The sequence below is a fragment of the Xenopus laevis genome, chromosome 3L (genome assembly GCF_017654675.1).
Source record: "Xenopus laevis strain J_2021 chromosome 3L, Xenopus_laevis_v10.1, whole genome shotgun sequence".
NCBI lineage: Eukaryota > Metazoa > Chordata > Amphibia > Anura > Pipidae > Xenopus > Xenopus laevis.
The window spans coordinates 82,402,287-82,420,448 of record NC_054375.1 but is presented as its reverse complement, the minus strand read 5'-3'; the positions used below and the strand labels follow the sequence as shown (position 1 = coordinate 82,420,448).

General features: G+C 35.5%; 1 protein-coding gene across 1 annotated transcript in view; it reads right to left on the bottom strand.

Moving 5' to 3' along the window:
- The window catches only part of LOC108710271 (chloride anion exchanger), a 31,241-nt gene extending 23,270 nt beyond the window's left edge, over positions 1 to 7,971 (bottom strand). The window contains exons 1-2 of the mRNA XM_041586516.1: positions 7,901 to 7,971; positions 3,816 to 3,989 (exon numbers count right to left, since the gene is read on the bottom strand). Of these exons, the coding sequence (XP_041442450.1) occupies positions 3,816 to 3,946 (131 nt within the window). The 5' untranslated portion in view covers positions 3,947 to 3,989; positions 7,901 to 7,971. The remainder of the gene's footprint in view (positions 1 to 3,815; positions 3,990 to 7,900) is intronic.
- Positions 7,972 to 18,162: the final 10,191 nt, after the last annotated feature.

Here is an 18,162-nt window from a genome sequence, read left to right as displayed (position 1 = left end):
CACTAAGGGCAGGAGGGCTGGATGTTGCTCCAACCGATGTTATGAAGAGGCTTTCCGACTTTCATTTTGGAAGCCCTATGACCTGGGCAGCATCGAGGTCACCAGTCTACTTTAACATCCCCTGTACCTGATGATATAAAATAAAGACACAGGAACTCTGGATGGATTTGAAAAGGCTTCATCACTGGGGGTGTTCCAATCTATGCAGTGAAGTATTATCTTAGCTCAGATAGAACCCAGGCATACCTGACCGATGATGGACCACAAAACCATGTAGCTTCTGCACAAGACTGTTTATCACCTTCCTCTCGATAGCCTCGCACTGCTCAGCAAATCACCACCAAATTCTACCCACTATCTCTGAAAAAGACAATTGTGCAGCTAACTGTGAATCTACCCTAGATCACGCCACATGCCGATATGTAGGAGTTCGCTCTGGAACGCCTGCCCAAGTTCATTCCCCCCACAATGCACCACCAACACCTCAGGTGGGGTTCCGATGCACACCTGGGCTGCAAAATCCAACAAAACTTGCTCCAAACACATCTGCCCAATCCCTAACCACCTTATCGCTACTTGAGCTGACTAAAAGGAGTGGCCCTGAAAAATGGTGTTATAACCTCTGACTTGCCCACTGAACATAGGAATTTCCAACTCAAACCAAAGCTTTTAACGTACCTGATGTGAGAAAAAGAAGAAAAGGGTAACTTCCAACAAACACAACCTATCAAGGAGCACATTCAGCTATCTGCTAGGCCCAACTCTGGCTATCCCTATTCAAAAAGAGTGTGTACCAAAATCACCAGGGTTAAGAGCCAACTGCACAAACATTGTACACAAAATGAAACTAGTACCGGGTTAACAGGGTACCATCACCATGTACAAGGAAGGGGCCAGGGGATTTCCCCCAAAGCTGAGAAAACTGACATGCCAACATTACCAGATGTGCCTCTCCCCTTATTGCATCTAATGGTATAGACACCCCCTTTTCGGCCTAGTCAGTTTTAGACCTCCTCAGCCAAATATCTACCATGGTCTCTCCAATTATAAAGTCACCCAACATCAAAACCCCCACCATGCCTTACTGGCACTGACCAGTTCTATGCCCCAAAAAAACACAAGTGCAAATGCCAATTTGAACAACTAAACTTCCCCCGGTAAAGAACAAAAACCTCTCTTAAAATTTTAAAGATACACCCTAACAGCTGATAAGACAACGGCCTACACCCATCCTTCCCACAGTTCTTTCCACCTGTTCCGCAGTGAGGACCAATGTTCTGCACCAATAATCACATTTTTACAACCCCCACAAGCGATGCCCTGGAGCATATATTGAGTTCCAAACAGCAGAAAACCAACAACCACAATAAAGCCATTATTGGCAATGAAGAGACAGACAGGCTATTGACAGCCTAAACTAATGCCATGCTGTCGGAGTTAAACAGCACTTTGTGGTTTTCCACTTTGTGGTCAGCAAACTCATTGCCCCACAATTCCACTGCCACTAGAATGGGTAACAATTCAAGGAATGTTTATGATCAGTCCGCTGTCAACCCAATTCGTGGGCCAAGCTTCAGCCAAGTAAGCACCAAATCCCTTCTTGTTAGGAGGGCCCTGCCACCAATGTTTTTTTAAAAAAAATTATTTTGGGGGCCGTGGCGCCAATGTTTTTTTTTAACTTATAAGGGGCCGTGACCATCAATAGCTTTTTATAACATGTGTGTGGGGGGGTTACTTTTGTAGCGCTGATGTCTGTGTGGTCTTTGGGTGGGATGGAGTGGGGCTTGGGTGGAGTGGGTGGGATCTGGGGTGGGGCTTGGACGTTAGTGTGGGCGGGCCAGAAATTTTTTTGTACGGGGCCCCGTGATTTCTAATGGAGGCCCTGAACATGGCATGGTTGCTTTTCTATATGAGGGCCCATGAATATGGCACCATCTTCAGGGGGCAGGCCACAAGTTTTTTTGCAAGCCCCCAGTCACTAGCTATACAAACTGCTGCAAAATGCATTTGCGCTTTCCTGTCTGTGCATTTGTTGTATTGTACAAAACATGTAGGAGAGAGGAGGGTGAAGAGGCATGCCGAGGGTATTAATCCTCACTGAGCATGGGTTGAATATATAAAGTCCCTACAGGCAATACCTTGGCTGGTATCACATCTAGGACCCCAACACAGTAAAGCAATAATACTAAGTATTGCCCCACTTTGCAGTCCTCCTATGAAATTCATTAACATTTTGAGATCAGTCATAGCATACTAGAGTTTGGTAAACGGCCAAGTGTGTTGGACTAAGCCTAAGACATGGAGCATTTGCGTCTAGCTAATGTAAATTTGGGATGGTAAAATAAGACTAAAATTGTAATGTATAGAAGACAGTTATATTGTCTTCAGCTCAGTCAGTGTTATTTATGTTCTCTTTCATGATTCCTATATCAGTCAAATACAATGTAAATAAAAAAGTATATGAATTACAAGAATTAAAGACAATTGTAAATTTAGCATATCAGAGCTGCCTAGGCCATTAGTTGATTATACCAGTTATCAGTTTTGAGTCTGTACCCAATAACTGACCTCTAGGGCAGCCTCCAGATATTGCTGAACTCCTTTTCCTTTTTTATATTGAATATGTATTATATATATATTGGGTCTCCACATACAAATTGCAAACAAACATATGTTTAAGCAAATAATAGTTCTAATAAAACAAGCATGGATCAGCAGTTCAGGCCATTAAATGCAATCAGTCATGATGTAATCAAAGCAGATACATTTTCATGCCTGGGACCTATTATCCAGAATGCTTGGGACCTGGGGTTTTCTGGATAAGGGATATTTCCGTCATTTGGATCTCCATACATTAAGGGGCCTTTTTTATTAATTCTCGATTTTTTATGGCCAAGGTTTTTAGGGGGGAAACAAATCATTTTTTGTGGAAAAAGATTTATCATACCCCCAAAGCTGCTAAAATTCCAAATCCGAAAATACTCCATCTCAAACCTGTAGAAGTCAATGCCAGATGTCCCTGACGTTGTTTCTTGACATTGTGATCTGCGCTGAATAATCCAATATAGTTGAGTTTTTGTAGCGACAATTCAATACAGTTGAGTTTTCAGAGTTATTTGTATGATTCAAATTGGAGCTAAATTTTGTCGCAGTGCTTTTTTGCTCTGACTTTTTCCGAAAAACTATTGATAAATGAGTTTCGTTTGTTGATGGGAGTTTGGTTGACTTGATTTTTATAAAAAAAATTTGATAAACATCAAGTTTTGGTAAATAACCCCTTAATCTACTTAAAGGAAACATTACATAAACCCAATAGGATTGTTTGCTTCCAATAAAGATTCATTATATCTTAGTTAGGATTATGTACAAGGTACGGTTTTATTATTACAGAGGAAAATAAAATCAATTTTAAAAACTGTGAATTACTTGACTGAAATGGAGTCTATGGGAGATGGCCCTAATTCTGAGCTTTCTGGGTAACGTGTTTCCAATAACTGATTCCATACCTGTTATCAGTGATCCATTTAACAGAAATTGTGGAACTATTGTTTAATTAATGGAATTAATTAAACAAGCCAACAAACAGGGGGTGGCTGTTGGACTTGAACACACTTTTACTTCATCCAAAAAGCATGCAGGCATTACACAGTACAGTTCTTGCTAGATTATTATCTTGTTTAAAGGTATAATATTATCTACCAAGAGTTGATTAATGTATTATTCTTCTGTATTAAACTATTTGTTGTATTATTTTAACAACATTGCCCTAGTTCTGCAGATGTGCTGTTTTGCAGCATTTTTCAAATGTTACTTACGTGCATATTCTCTTTAAGTGATCTAGTAGTGTTTTATGGTGTCTCTGCACTATTTCGTGATCAGAACTGAAGGAATCCTCTGAGTAAATGGGCCTTGCCACCATATAGTTATTTTCCACCGGATCCGCCATTGAGAGAATTTTTGTTTTAAAATATATAATATATTTAATTCATCTGGAAAAAAAAGACATTTCATTGATAAATAAGTAAATGCAACAGGATCCTCTTTAATTGTACATTTTCTTGTCCTATTCTTGGTTACTATTACAGATTTATAATAAAAGTTGGCTTCATATAGAATAAAATAAGACCATAGGAGTAGTTAAGCTCTTTTATCAACACTACTTCAATGAATTTGCTTATTGTTTCTATGAAAAAAAATTTGTACAGTTTGTCAAAATATTCGGAAAGGGTATGTACAGTGAGAGCTGTTAAGCTGTGGAATTCTCTCCCTGAATCAGTTGTAGAGGCTGATACATTAGATAGCTTTAAGAATGGGTTGGAGGGAATACAGGTTTATGGAAGGCAGCTCATAGTACAAGTTGTTCCGGTAACTGGTCCGATTACAATCTTGGAGTCAAGAAGGAATTTTTTCCCCCTCTGAGTCAAATTGGAAAGGGTTTTTGCCTTCCTCTGAATCAACTAGCAGTTAGGCAGGACTTGAACTTGAAGGTTGAACTTGATGGGCATGTGTCTTTTTTTCAACTTAACTTACTATGTTACTATGTATGTGTATTGTTATTTCTTCTACTAAATAGAGCAAGACTGATATAGAAATTAAACAATATTCCAACTTCCAGGTTCTTATGGGACATCTGTGGAGCTTGCTCATGTTAGGGGCATTAAATACAGGGGTTCAGATTTGCCAAGCACCTGCAAGCACTCTGACATGACTGGAATATAGGGTGTGCATGGGGTATAGATAGATAGATAGATAGATAGATAGATAGATAGATCGATAGATCGATCGATCGCTAGATATATTTATATATATATATATATATATATATATATATATATATATATATATATATATATATATATATATATATATATATATATATAAGCATTAAACATTCACAATAGCACACATTAATGCATATGCTCCTTTGCAAACATATATTTCTTGCCTAAGATTTTCGAGCCTGTGTAATTAAATCCACGTCATCCTGAACAGATTTCTCATAAATTGGTTAACTATTTTTTAACATTGTGGTAATGATGCTTTTACCAAGAGTTAAGCTTATTAATTTCATAGGGTGTCGAAGATCAGCACAGGCCCTGAGCTCTGGCAATTGTTTGCTAAGTGTGGCGTTGAGTAGAAAAAAATGCCACATTTAAAAATGCCAAAAAGAACACATTAAAGGGGCAATGAACACCTATATACACTTTTTTTTTCAAATGAGCAACATAAATTGAACTTTGCTAAAAATACATGTCTAATTTTTAAAGGGTTGTTTCTCTTTAAAATAACTTTTAGTATGATATCGAGAGTGATATTCTGAGACAATTTGTAATTGGTTTTAATTTTTTATTATTTATGGTTTAAACTTTTTGTTTAGAAGCTCTCCAGCAAATTACCCTAGCAACCATGCACTGATTTGAATAAGGGATTGAAATATGAACAGGGCAGAGTCTAAATAGAAAGATAAATAATAAAAAGTAACTGTAACATGTGTACCCTTAAAGCAATTGTTTTTCGGATTGGGGTCAGTGAAAGCTGAAAAGGGTCAAAAGGCAAATAATTCAAAAACTAGAAAAAGAAAAAATGAAGACCAATAGAAAAGTTGCTTAAAATTAGCCATTCTATAACATATTTTGGGGGTTATTTATCAACGGTTGAGTTTTAGAGGTTTGTCAGGTTTTTATACCTCAAATGAACTTGCAACTCAAATGTTTTTTGATTTAAAAAAAAAATGGGAATGAAAAAAACTGGAATCAGTGAATTTGGGGTGAAAAATTTAATTAACAAAAATGGAATTAACACCAAAAAAACCCCCGAACATCATGAAGGCTACCAATATTTTCAAATGGTTGAAGAGACCTCTGCCATTGACTTCTACATGACCTCAACAGGTTTTAGCTGGAGTATTTTTGGATTCCAGCTATTTCCAGGTTCAGGGTATACTAAATCCAGAAATATTCAAGTTTTAAAAAAAAAAAATCGTTTTTTTTAACCCAAAATTTGAGTTTTGACTCAACTCGACCTTTGATAAATAACTCCCTGACTGTTAACTTAAAGGTGAACCACCCTTTTAAATTAAAATGAAATCTATATTTTCTTATGCACCTTCCCCGCAAACCCTATGCATTTAACTCATGTTGAACAAAAAATAAATCCAAATTTTTTAAAATGATTTCCCTTTTCTCTGTAATAATAAATCAGTAGCTTGTACTTGATCACAACTAAGATACAATCCATCCTTATTGGAAGCAAAACCAGCCTATTGGGTTTATTTAATGTTTAAATAATTTTCTAGTAGACTTAAGGTATGAAGATTCAAATTACAGAAAGATCCCTTATCTGGAAAACCCCAGGTCCCGAGCATTCTGGATAACAGGTTTATAAATCACTTGAGCATGCTTGAGATCATGAAAATGTTTGGAAAGTCACATAAGGCCCAAATATCTCCAGCTGGACGGTTCTTCTCTGTCTACATAAGGAAAAGGGAACTTTATATTTTTCTCCCTTGCTAAATTGACAAAAAATTAGGATTGAATAGCCATTTAACTCAAAGGTTACATGGTTATCTTATTGAAATCTCCCTTCTATCTTGTGTTTTAAAGTGATTTGATTAGCAATTATTTTTCTCTTGATTAACCCTTGCATACTGCCGCTGTAATCCTGCAACATTTAGGGGCAACAACGTTTTGCCATTTATCAAATACAGATCTTAAAAAAAATGAGAAATGTAGATCTTGCCAACTAAAATGCAGATGGAATAGAATTCAATGGGAAGTGTATTTTTAACATTCAAGTTATACAGTTTGTTGTTCTTTTTTTCACCCCAACAAATGATATCGAGATTAAGCCATTCAAATTCTAAATAAATAGTTGAGATCTTTTTTATCAAAATGTTGAAAATCTAACATTAGATAATTGATTTATAATGTTTATTTTTCACAGTATAACAACAACAAAAAAATCTTGACTGGTTTACAAGGAGATATTGCTGAATACATTTTAACAATGCTCGTTATTCATTCAGTTAGGTGTAAGAGCTCAGCACAGGTGTTTGTCCAATGCAATCAAACATATCCTGATGAATTGAAAATATTTAGAAACAGAAGAAACTGATGTCAATTCTTCAAGATTTTTAACTTTTTAAGTACATCTGTACCTAAATTCAAACATTGGTGCCTTTGGCATGGGGTGAGATAAATGTTTTTTTTTTCAAAATTATGAAAATCACAGGGCACAGTGGTTTGATTAATGCTTTGGGACATGGGTGTCTTGAGAAAGTGTTTTGGTAGAACTCCAAGTAGAAACAGCCCTATTATTATTCCTTCATTCAAGTTGCAGACAGCAGTATAAGTATTTTCAGGTGAATTAACCATTTTATATGCAGTAAATACAAAAATATTAGGTATACATATTATGTGACTGACACATTTCCTTAATGTAATGGCACATAGATTTCAGCATTATACTGAATGTAGTTTTACAGTCTTTGAGCTGCTTATCTAGCACAAACTTAAGTCAACTGGTATCAGAAGCGGACTTTCGTTTTTACGTGTTATCCAAGACTGTCCATATAGCGGTTATTCAGTCTAATGCAGGTATTATGAGCTACACTATAAAATCTATGTAGCCTGCTAGATGTGTGTGCCACAGACATTTAATACCTTCTACAGCAGTGTCACTAATACTATTAGTTTAGACATTTTTAGCAATCTTTATTACTAAAAATCATTATTATGATTTTACAAGACAATTTAATGAAATTGCATCATACAGTCACTGCAGTTTGTAAAGGTTCTCCTGAGAAAAAGTAAAAACCAAAGTTCAGGATAAGAAATGCTTTGTTCTATGATTATATATCTGCCAATGTAATGAAATTAAATTTAGGATTTGTAACACTTACCTATAAGCTCTGTAAGTATTGTGGAAAAATAGTTCCTTGAAACAACTTAGTTCCTAAAGGCAGTAGCAGACAGCTAATAACTGTTTTCAGGTAGTAGTCATTTCATATATTCCTGCAGAAGGCGTTTCCAATTTGTGTAGAGCAATCATTAACTTGATTTAACTGTTTAACATACAAGAAGATTTTGAGTCGACCTTTGAATCTGTCATCAATGAGTGATATTGATAAGGAAGTTCTAAATGTGCAGTGTTTTGTATTCTTTATTATTCTCATAATAATATGGGATAGATGATTCCCATTTACCATAAATATATTCTTATATTTTGGAATTTCCATGCTCCACAATATTGGTGTCTATTCAAGCATTATTCAGGGCATGACAAAAGGGATGGTAAATTACAGTAGATCTATGAGGTTATAGGATCATGGCAGTAGATTCCACTGTTAGCTCTTTCAGTGTCAGTATTGTAACGGAATTGCAACTGTTCCAAAAAAAGGGGAGAGCAAAAAAAAAAAAAAACCTCACTACCACATTTAACTGTTTCAGCCTGTATATGTTACTGGAACTGTAAGAGGCCCATTTAACAATAATCAAATTTTGACTCTCTAAAAATTAATGGTTTTCCTATTTTTTTTTTATAAGCTCTAAAATTTGAGATTTATTAAGTGGCACATTTACTAAGCTCGAGTGAAGGATTCGAATGAAAAAAACTTTGAATTTCGAAGAATTTTTTTGGGTACCTCGACCATCGAATAGACTACTACGACCTTCGACTTGGATTCAAACTAAAAATCGTTTAACTATTCGATAGTCGAAGAACTGTCTCTTTAAAAAAAACTTCGACTACATACTTCGGCAGTTTAAACCTACCGAGGTACAATGTTAGCCTATGGGGACCTTCCCCATCACAAAGCTTTTTTTGATAGAAGAAAAATCCTTCGATCGATCGATTAAAATAGTTTCGAATCGTTCGATTCGTAGGATTTTAATATTCGAATTCAAAGGCTTCGAGGTTTGAATTTGAGAGTTTATTAACCCTCGATATTCGACCCTTAGTAAATGTGCCCCTAAGTGTAAAAAGCACAAAAACCACTAATACAAAACTCTGCTAGGTAAAAGTTGTCTAGGTCCTGTAGAAGTCAAAAGGAGCTGCGCTGATCCTATTGGACTATTTTAAATCAATTTGGACTAGGAGGTTTTCGGATATTTTTTCCTCTGTTAATTGTCCAAAAAAACTCACATTTTAAGAGGTTTTTCGAGGTATTTGCATTTGTCATAACATTCATAGTTTTAGCGTTTGTGAGTTTAGTCGTGGTTTGAAATAACACTAAAATCCGACCTTTGATAAATAGGCTCTTAAATAAATGTGTCCAAAATACACTGATGTGTCAGGTATAAAAAAAGTTTAAAGATAAACTGAGGAATGTAATAAAAGTTGGAAAATATATGCAATGCAAAAATGTATGCATCAGCTTGAACACATTCTCCTTTGCTCAAACATAATATAACTTTTGTGAACCCAAAAACGTCTGTATGTAATAAAAGTGCTTACTGGAAAAGTTGTTACAGTAGGTTTGCTCCAAAAGATTACACCTCCTTTAAGCATGCCTTAAGGGCTGAACTACACGCCGCGTCTTCATCCGACAGTCGGTTACATGTAGTTTATGTGTGTGATTTCCAGTTTGGTGCCATTATCTTCTGCACATCTGAAACGTTGTATGCATGTCATCGCATGGCGATGTGTCAGACAACGGCGCACCTAGTTCAGCCCTAAAAGCACACAATGTACAATTGAAGTTTGCAAATCAATACCTTTAATTAAGAATATAAGATTGTGAAATGCAAACTTTTATCAAAATTTGAGATTACAGCTCACCCCAGAAAAGCTCACCTATGGGATTTTTAGGATTGTATTTATCAATGGAGTTCACCATTTGAATGAACATATATATATATATATATATATATATATATATATATCATAAATAAAATGCATTCACACTTTGATAAATCTGCCCCCTAAAGTTGTTTTAGCATCTGTAGGATATTCAATGCATTTTATAATATATATATATATCTATATATATCTATATATATATCTATAAATCTATATATATATATATATATATATATATATATATATATATATATATATATATATATATGCATTTAATATATATATATAAAATGCATTGAATATCCTACATATGCTAAAACAACTCAGATTTATCAAAGTGTGAATTTAGAGTTTACCACATAAAAACTCCCCTTCTTTTCATTCATATGTTCATTCAAATGGTGAACTCCATTGATAAATACAATCCTAAAAATCCCATAGGAATGAATAGAACATGGGTGAGTTTTTCTGGGGTGAGCTGTAATCTCACATTTTGATAAATCTGTCCCTAGATTTTGTTCTGCCAAATGAAAAGCAGCTCATAGTCTGTTATCAAAAGACGCTGAAACAAAACAGTGGATTTCAGTGAAAGATCACAAGTACAAAAGAATATTGTTCTCAGCTAAAGAGAACAAACTGGCAAATTTAGCCAAATACCAGAGAATGTAGTGAAATGTCCTGCTTATTCTTTTGCTTTCAAAATCATCTACTGTATATTTTATTTTCATTAAAGTACTAGTAGATCTGTGTTTTGTTACTACATCCTCCTCAAATGAGCTCTGTATAGGAAATAAAAAAATAAAAAAACATACCATTACCCTGTCTGTGTAGCCAGTAACTGATAAGAAGAATGTTTTACTGGAGATTATAATTTGATTAACCATGTTCTTTTCCTCCTGAAGAGGAACACCAAAAAAAAGTGTTTTAAAGTAATTAAAATATAATGCACTCTTGCCCTGCACTGGTATTTACTTCAGACAACTATAGTTCATATAGTAGTATATAAATAAGCTGCTGAGTGGCACAAGGGTGCTTCTCAAAGGAGAACATCTCAGGTTACACAGCAGGCAGCAGATAAATTCCGTAGAATATAATGGCGTTCCACAGAGTTTATCTGGTATCCACTATTCAGCCTGTGCCATTTATTTCAATTGTGTCCATTGCTACACAGTGGCTTGTTTATATAAATTAAATAATGTTTCTGAAGCAAACTGGTTAATTGTATCAGTGCAGGGCAATAGTACATTATATTTTAATTACTTTAAAGGTATTCTGTCTCAGGAAAACATGAAAAAGTTCAACCAAATTAGAATCCACAATTGGACCTTTTTTAATCCGATCAGGGACAAACACTAAAAAAATCTTGCGTAAATCCAAATCATACTTTTTTTCTGACTTTTTTCCAAAATTGCTCCTTTTGCTGAAAAGCCCAAAATAGTCGGATTTTAGGGCTAATTCCATCTCAGACAACAAAAACTTCCAAATAGCAAAGGGACCTCTCCCATTGACGTATATACAACCTTGGTAGGTCTGAGATGCTGGATTTCTTTTTTGAAACTCGAAAAATTCTATTTTTTTCCATTAAAAATTTGGTTTTTATAGTTAAAAAAAACTCAAATTTTTCGAGTTTTTGGCATTCGGATTACTAAATAACCCCCTAAGTGAACTAATTAGAATAGAGCTAATGTAGCTGAGCATCTTTTCTGTGTGCATGACAAGCGCAGAATTGTCAACACATTTTATACCTCAGCCATTCCCATGGACTAGGATATCCATGACTACTTAAGATAACTTTCTTTCCCTAGTGTTCCCTAATATCTCTGTCTATCCTTAGTTCCTATCATTTCTCATTTCCTATCTACCTTCTCCTTTCCTTCTGCTCTGCTTCTTTTTAATTTAAAATAAAATAAGCTAAGGGTTTGTTGTTGTCTAAGTGGTAATTTGCACATTATACAAAGTTTAGCACAAACTGTCACCATAAAAATAAAATCTTTGAAATGATTGAAGTAGTGGTCACAGTGACCCCACTTGTCTAGCATTGGGCCTTGATGCATTTACTCAGCTAGCTGCATATAGTATCTGTAGTAAGGCATAAAGACATGATTTCATGAACTTTTTATAAATACTATATATAAGTTGGAGGGATATTGATTATCAGGGCATGCTATATTAACTTATAATACACAAAAGCCATGAATATCCTGTAAATTATATCCTTATAAACGGTGAGTTCTGATGTCATCAGTTATAAATGGTGAGTTCTGATGTCATTTATGTCACATGACTCATTGAAATTTGTGTATTATAATTAATAAAGTACCCCCATTTGCAAAATATGAGGATATTATAAGTTACCTCGGAGTTCCATGACCTGTATAAAAACACTCGGCCTTCGGCCTCGTGTTTTTATATGGTCATGAAACTCCTCGGTAACTTATAATATCCTTATATTTTACAAGAGGGGGTACTTTATTCACTATATAACACAAGAGCCATGAATATCCTGTAAATGATTTCCTTAGCAATTATATTCTTAGTGCTTAATGATATAATTGGTTATAATGGGAGCTTATTGATGCCATTTGTCACATGATTCACTGAAACTTGTGTATTATAATAAAGTACCCCTGTTGCAAAATATGAGGCTATTAGAAGTCACCTCGGAGTCCCATGACCTGTATAAAACACTTGGCCTTCGGCTTCGTGTTTTTATATGGTCATGGAACTCCTTGGTAGCTTATAATAGCCTTATATTTTACAAGAGGGGTAGTTTATTCATTATATAAACAACTCTGCAGTATGTAGCATTTGTATTTTAATTGTATAATATGTTAACGGGATGATTTGGAAATGGTTTCCCTTTCATACCTATCTCCTACAAAAACCACTTACTACAGGTGTGTTTATTGTTTTGTTTATTTCATATATGCTTATGGCTGCCTAAAACTCAGTGCAGTCATCAATCTGAATTATCAACCATCAACTGATGAGAGATGTGTACACCAGGGGGCAAATTCACTAAGATTCGAAGTTGCGACAGGCGTAGTTTCGCCAGCGCTCCGCCGCACTTCGCCAGGCGTAGTTTCGCCAGCGCTCCGCAAATTCACTAAAATCCGAAGTTGCGCTCAGGGGTAGCGTAAGGTTGCGAAGTTTCGCTAGCGTTGATTCGCTAAGTAAAACGAAGTTACGCTAGCGAAGGCTAATTTGCATATGGCGCGAAATTCAAATTTCAATGGAGGAATACTTATCAGCACTACAAATGGCTAGAAAACCTTCAAATCATCAAATAAAAATTTTATTTTGCCCTACACATGTGCCCACTGTCTAGGTAAGTTGCCATGAGTCAGGAAATGTAGGGGGAAGGAGGGGAGCCCCTAAAAATTTTTCGATCTTTTTCAGCCTATCACCCATAATGTAGAAAACATGCCAGTTTTTTTTGGGACTTAGAAAATTTTTTGACTTTTTTTGAAACAATCCCTATCTACTCTATTGCGCTTCGCCAGGTCTGAGGTGGCGAAGGAAGTCTAGCGTAAAAGGTAGCGTTCAGTACACTGCGTGCGTTAGTGAATTTGCGTAGTTACGTCGCTAGCGAAACTTCGCCAGGCGTAAGGGTGCGAAGTAACACTAGCGAAACTACGCCAGCGTTCGTTAGTGAATTTGCGCAGTAACGAAAATGACAAACGCTAGCGAAGTAACGATAGCGTTCGGCGCTTCGGCGCTTAGTGAATTTGCCCCCAGGTACTGCTGTCAGTCCTATCATGAAACCTTTATTTCAAAAGCAGCACCTATGAAATGATGGTCCTGTAAGACCTTTCAAATTTGTATGAGAGCAAATCTGCTTGCTTGTGATCTGCTGAGTGAGAGTTTGAAGTACAGAAGGCTGATCCATTCAAGCTTCTATAAACATGGACAGAAGCAATGCTGAACTCATTAGTAAATATTTGCCAATGGACACAGGAGTTAAAGAAAAACTAAGAGGACAACAAATGTCAGTCATATAGGGGCAGGCTTATAGGAGAGTTTAGGAGTCCACAAATCCAAAATCATATGCACTCTCATACGCAAATATAAAGTTCATGGAAAGATTTTGCTTCTATTTTAATAAAAATTTTAAACAAAAAAATATAATTTTCTGTGTATTGATAGCTAGTTGATGTGGTCAATCAGCCTCCAGAATTACACCAACAATGACATTTTATCCATAAGGAAAGCATTCAGAACATGGCATTTTATTGGTGGGGTTGGGTAATAGCTGCCCTGGGTCACTCTAATAGCAGAAATTCCAATTTTTAACTTGAAATCTAATTCTTTTAGTTTTTTCTATGGTGGTCGCTAATTGTTCTTTGTAATTATTTTTGTTTGTCACTTTGCTAAATGTAGAAAAAAAACAAGGGTTTTGGTGTGCTGAAATTCACCATTTACTTTCAAAAAATGCTGATTGTGGTTTGAAAATGCACATTAATTCACTACAATGAGTATAAACCTACACTTAGGGGCACATTTACTAAGCTCGAGTGAAGGATTCGAATTAAAAAAACGTTGAATTTCGAATTTTTGGGTACTTCGACCATCGAATAGGCTACTTCGACCATCGAATAGGCTACTTTGACCATCTAATAGGCTACTTCGACCATCGAATAGGCTACTTTGACCTTCGACTACGACTTTGATTTGAACGATTCAAACTAAAAATTGTTTGACTAGTCAAACATTCGATAGTCGAAGTACTCTTTAAAAAAAACTTTGACTACATACTTCGCCACTTTAAACCTACCGAGCTACAATGTTAGCCTATGGGGACCTTCCCCATAAGCTTTCTAAGCTTTTTCTGATCGAAGAAAAATCGGTCGATCTATCGATTAAAATCCTTCGAATCGTTCGATTGAAGTATTTGTGGTAAATCCAAAGGATTTTACTTCGAGGGTCGAATTTGAGGGTTAATTAACCCTCAATATTCGACCCTTGGTAAATGTGCCCCTAAGCCAAAATGATATTATCATGAGAACCAGGAAAAAACAATGAAGTGCATTAAAATCACTTGTTTGTAGTGTTTGTCCTGATATGTAATAAATGTTTAAAGCTTTATTTACAGTGGCTAGGACAACACCTACAAAGTGGTTTCAAAACAGATCATTGCAAAAGTGCTCTTGCATTTTCTTGTGACACCAGGGGGCAGATTTCTATAGAATTCGATCGAATCGAATGATTCGAACGATTCAAAGTAAAAATCGTTCGACCATTCGACCATTCAATAATCTAAGTACTGTCTCTTTAAAAAAAAATTCGACTTCATACTTCGCCAGATTAAAGCTACCGAAGTCCAATGTTTTTTTTGATCGAATAAAAATCCTTCGATTGATTGCTTAAAATCGTTCCATTTTAACCATTTCATTGTTCGATCGATCGCAGCATTTGCGCTAATTGCGATATTTGAAGGTTTTTACTTCGAGGGTCGAATTTGAGGGTTTTTTAACCCTTGAAATTCGACCCTTAGTAAATCTGCCCCCAAGACTTTTGGGTTTTTGTAAATTGTTGTTTTTCTGCTAGTGTTTTAATTTCTCACATTTATAATTCCTAAAAAATTAAATAGAGTGGCTATTCATTTTGCTGGACTGAGCAGGTAACAAAGTAGAATGGACTACTTACAACATATTATCTTATCCATGCTAGAATGTTGCTTGGCAGTTTGGCTCATGGGAGATGGGTATTTTTGGCCTTTTCTCTATTTTTTACCATTGCGCATAATCCCTATAGAGGAGCTGCCTTTCTCAAATTATGAAGATTATGCAAGACTATTACAGTAGAATATATGGATCCAAAGTAAATTAACTTCTTTTGCAGTATGAACTATAAATTGGTGCTTGAAGTAAAATTCCCAATTTTTTTTTTGACAGTTACACTGAAAAATGTTTTATTTGATTACTAAGTGAGTCTCTTGAAAGTAAACAAACCATGGGTGTAGTTCCATGAACTATGATAACAATATCTTGGGCCTCCAGTACAAAGTTTATTTTAATTGCTACGTATCTAAGAACATGGACAAAGCATTACCGTTATGTAAAATAAATCATTATAAAAGTTGAACTATAGCATGTAAAAGAATAAGAGGCTAGTTATTGTTCACAACTGTATCCCACAGAAAATTCAAACAGAAAAAGTGTAATAGTAGTTTTGAGAAATTTACTGAAAGTGAATTTGATTGTGAGGTAGCACCATTCATTTATATTAACCCTTTGCATGTTGTGATTTCAATTAATTAGTGTCTCAACATAAAGCCCATTTCCCAAAGATGGAAATAGTCCTTTTACACATTCTATAAGTAAAAACCCTACATTATTTAAAAAAATTTTTTTTTTTGGTGTTTTAGGTAACAAATAAATGATGTCTGCACACTCCAAAACAGATAAGCACAATGCAAGAAAACCTATGTGTTTTACATGCAGAGAATAGAGCTAAATGGAGTGTGAATTCAAATGAACAATATTTTTTTTTTTGGCGTGACTGTTCCATTAACAGGATCAGTATTTTATGATCTGTTTATTTAAAACGATAAGAAGGGTAAAGCCATATCTAAATATTGGACCTGTACTGCTGATTTCAGTATTTACATGGTGGGTTAATTGCCTATAAGACAACAAAGCAAGGATTTAGGTAGCTGGGAAAAAAACTGTTAAACTGACCTTTTGTTTTAGATACAAATGTGATACCTGGGTGATCAGTAGGATTCCAGGACATTCATAGCAGGAAAGGTCTTGTGATGTATGACCATTTGCACTGAGTGCAGTATAAGGGCCAAGGTGTGCTTTGGCTATCTGCAGATGATGCATCATATGTTATTTTGTTGCATTATTTCAAGAACGTGCCAAATGTTGCTTATGACTAGCTTAATAAAGTTTTTATGAAACACAATAAATAGCTTCAACATTCTGTAACACTGTGTACATTAAGTAAACTAAATTATCATAAATTTCACAATTATTTAGACTATATCTGAAGTATCATATTAACATAACAGCCCACTTCTGTACTCATTCATACATATTCCTGTTGCTTAGTGTTTGCACTGTACAGCAACTTGAATTAATTGCCACATAAATCAAAATGCTTTACCTAATTACGCACAAATGTTCTTGGGCGTTATGAAATACTGTTATCTTCAAATGTTATATTGCTGCCAAATTCATTTTAACACCTGTTCAGTGTTCTACTTGACCCTTTATACAATTGTCATCTATTTTTGGATTCAGCAGTGCTCCTGCTTTTAGATTAAAAGGCCACACAAGATAGATATTTTGATATGGATATAAAAATAATAACCTGCCGCTTAATAGAGACCTCATCTTGCAATAACAGAGGGGGGAGGGGATAATCCATAAGTGTCTCAAATGGAATTTGCCCATTACAAATGGAATTTGCATTCTATAGGCCAGATTCAGTTCAGTGAGAAAAAGGTTTATCGTGTGAAAACTCATGGACGAGATTCAATTAGAGATGCTATTCAATTCAATTCCACCCCACCATCAACCTTACCCTTAACCACTCTTACTCACACATCAACTTCTTGGATACAATCATCTACATAAATAATGGAACCATACAAACATCCCTATACCAAAAACCAACAGGCCGTCCTGAATATCTTATGTGGGAAAGTTTTCATCCTCATCAATTGTGATTAGCCAGGCTCTGAGATATGGCCGTATTTGCTCAAACCTTGATGACAGAAATAAACATCTCCATTCCTTACAGAAAACTTTTGTTAATCAGGGATACCATCCATCGGTTATTGATGATCAAATCCACAGAGCAACTCAAATACCCAGAGACACACTCTTGGATTACAAATAAAAGACAGAAAACAACAGGGTACCAATTGTAGTTACCTACAACCCACAACTGAACATTATTAGAAAAATAGCCAGAGACCTGCAACCCATGCTCCATACAGATACCCGACTAAAACAAATATTTCCGCAACTACCTCTCTTGTCTTATAGACAACCACCTAATCTGAGGAAAATGATTGTCAGAAGTGCTCTTCCTAAAACAACTACAGCAGGTACATTTCCCTGCAACAGCAACAGATGTGAAACCTGCAAATACATCCTGTGCAAAGATCAAGTTGCTATTCCATATACACAAAAAGTCTACACCATTCTGGACTACTATTCATGTGCTTCATCCAATGTGGTAGGTACTAGGTGTTCTACAGGAGGCATATACATTGGTGAAACAAAGATTGCACACCAGGATGAACCATCACAGACATAAAATCAACACCAAATCATGTGATACACCAGTGGGGCATCACTTCTGCAGTCAAAATCACAGTTTTCAGGACATGCAGGTCTTAATTCTAAAAGG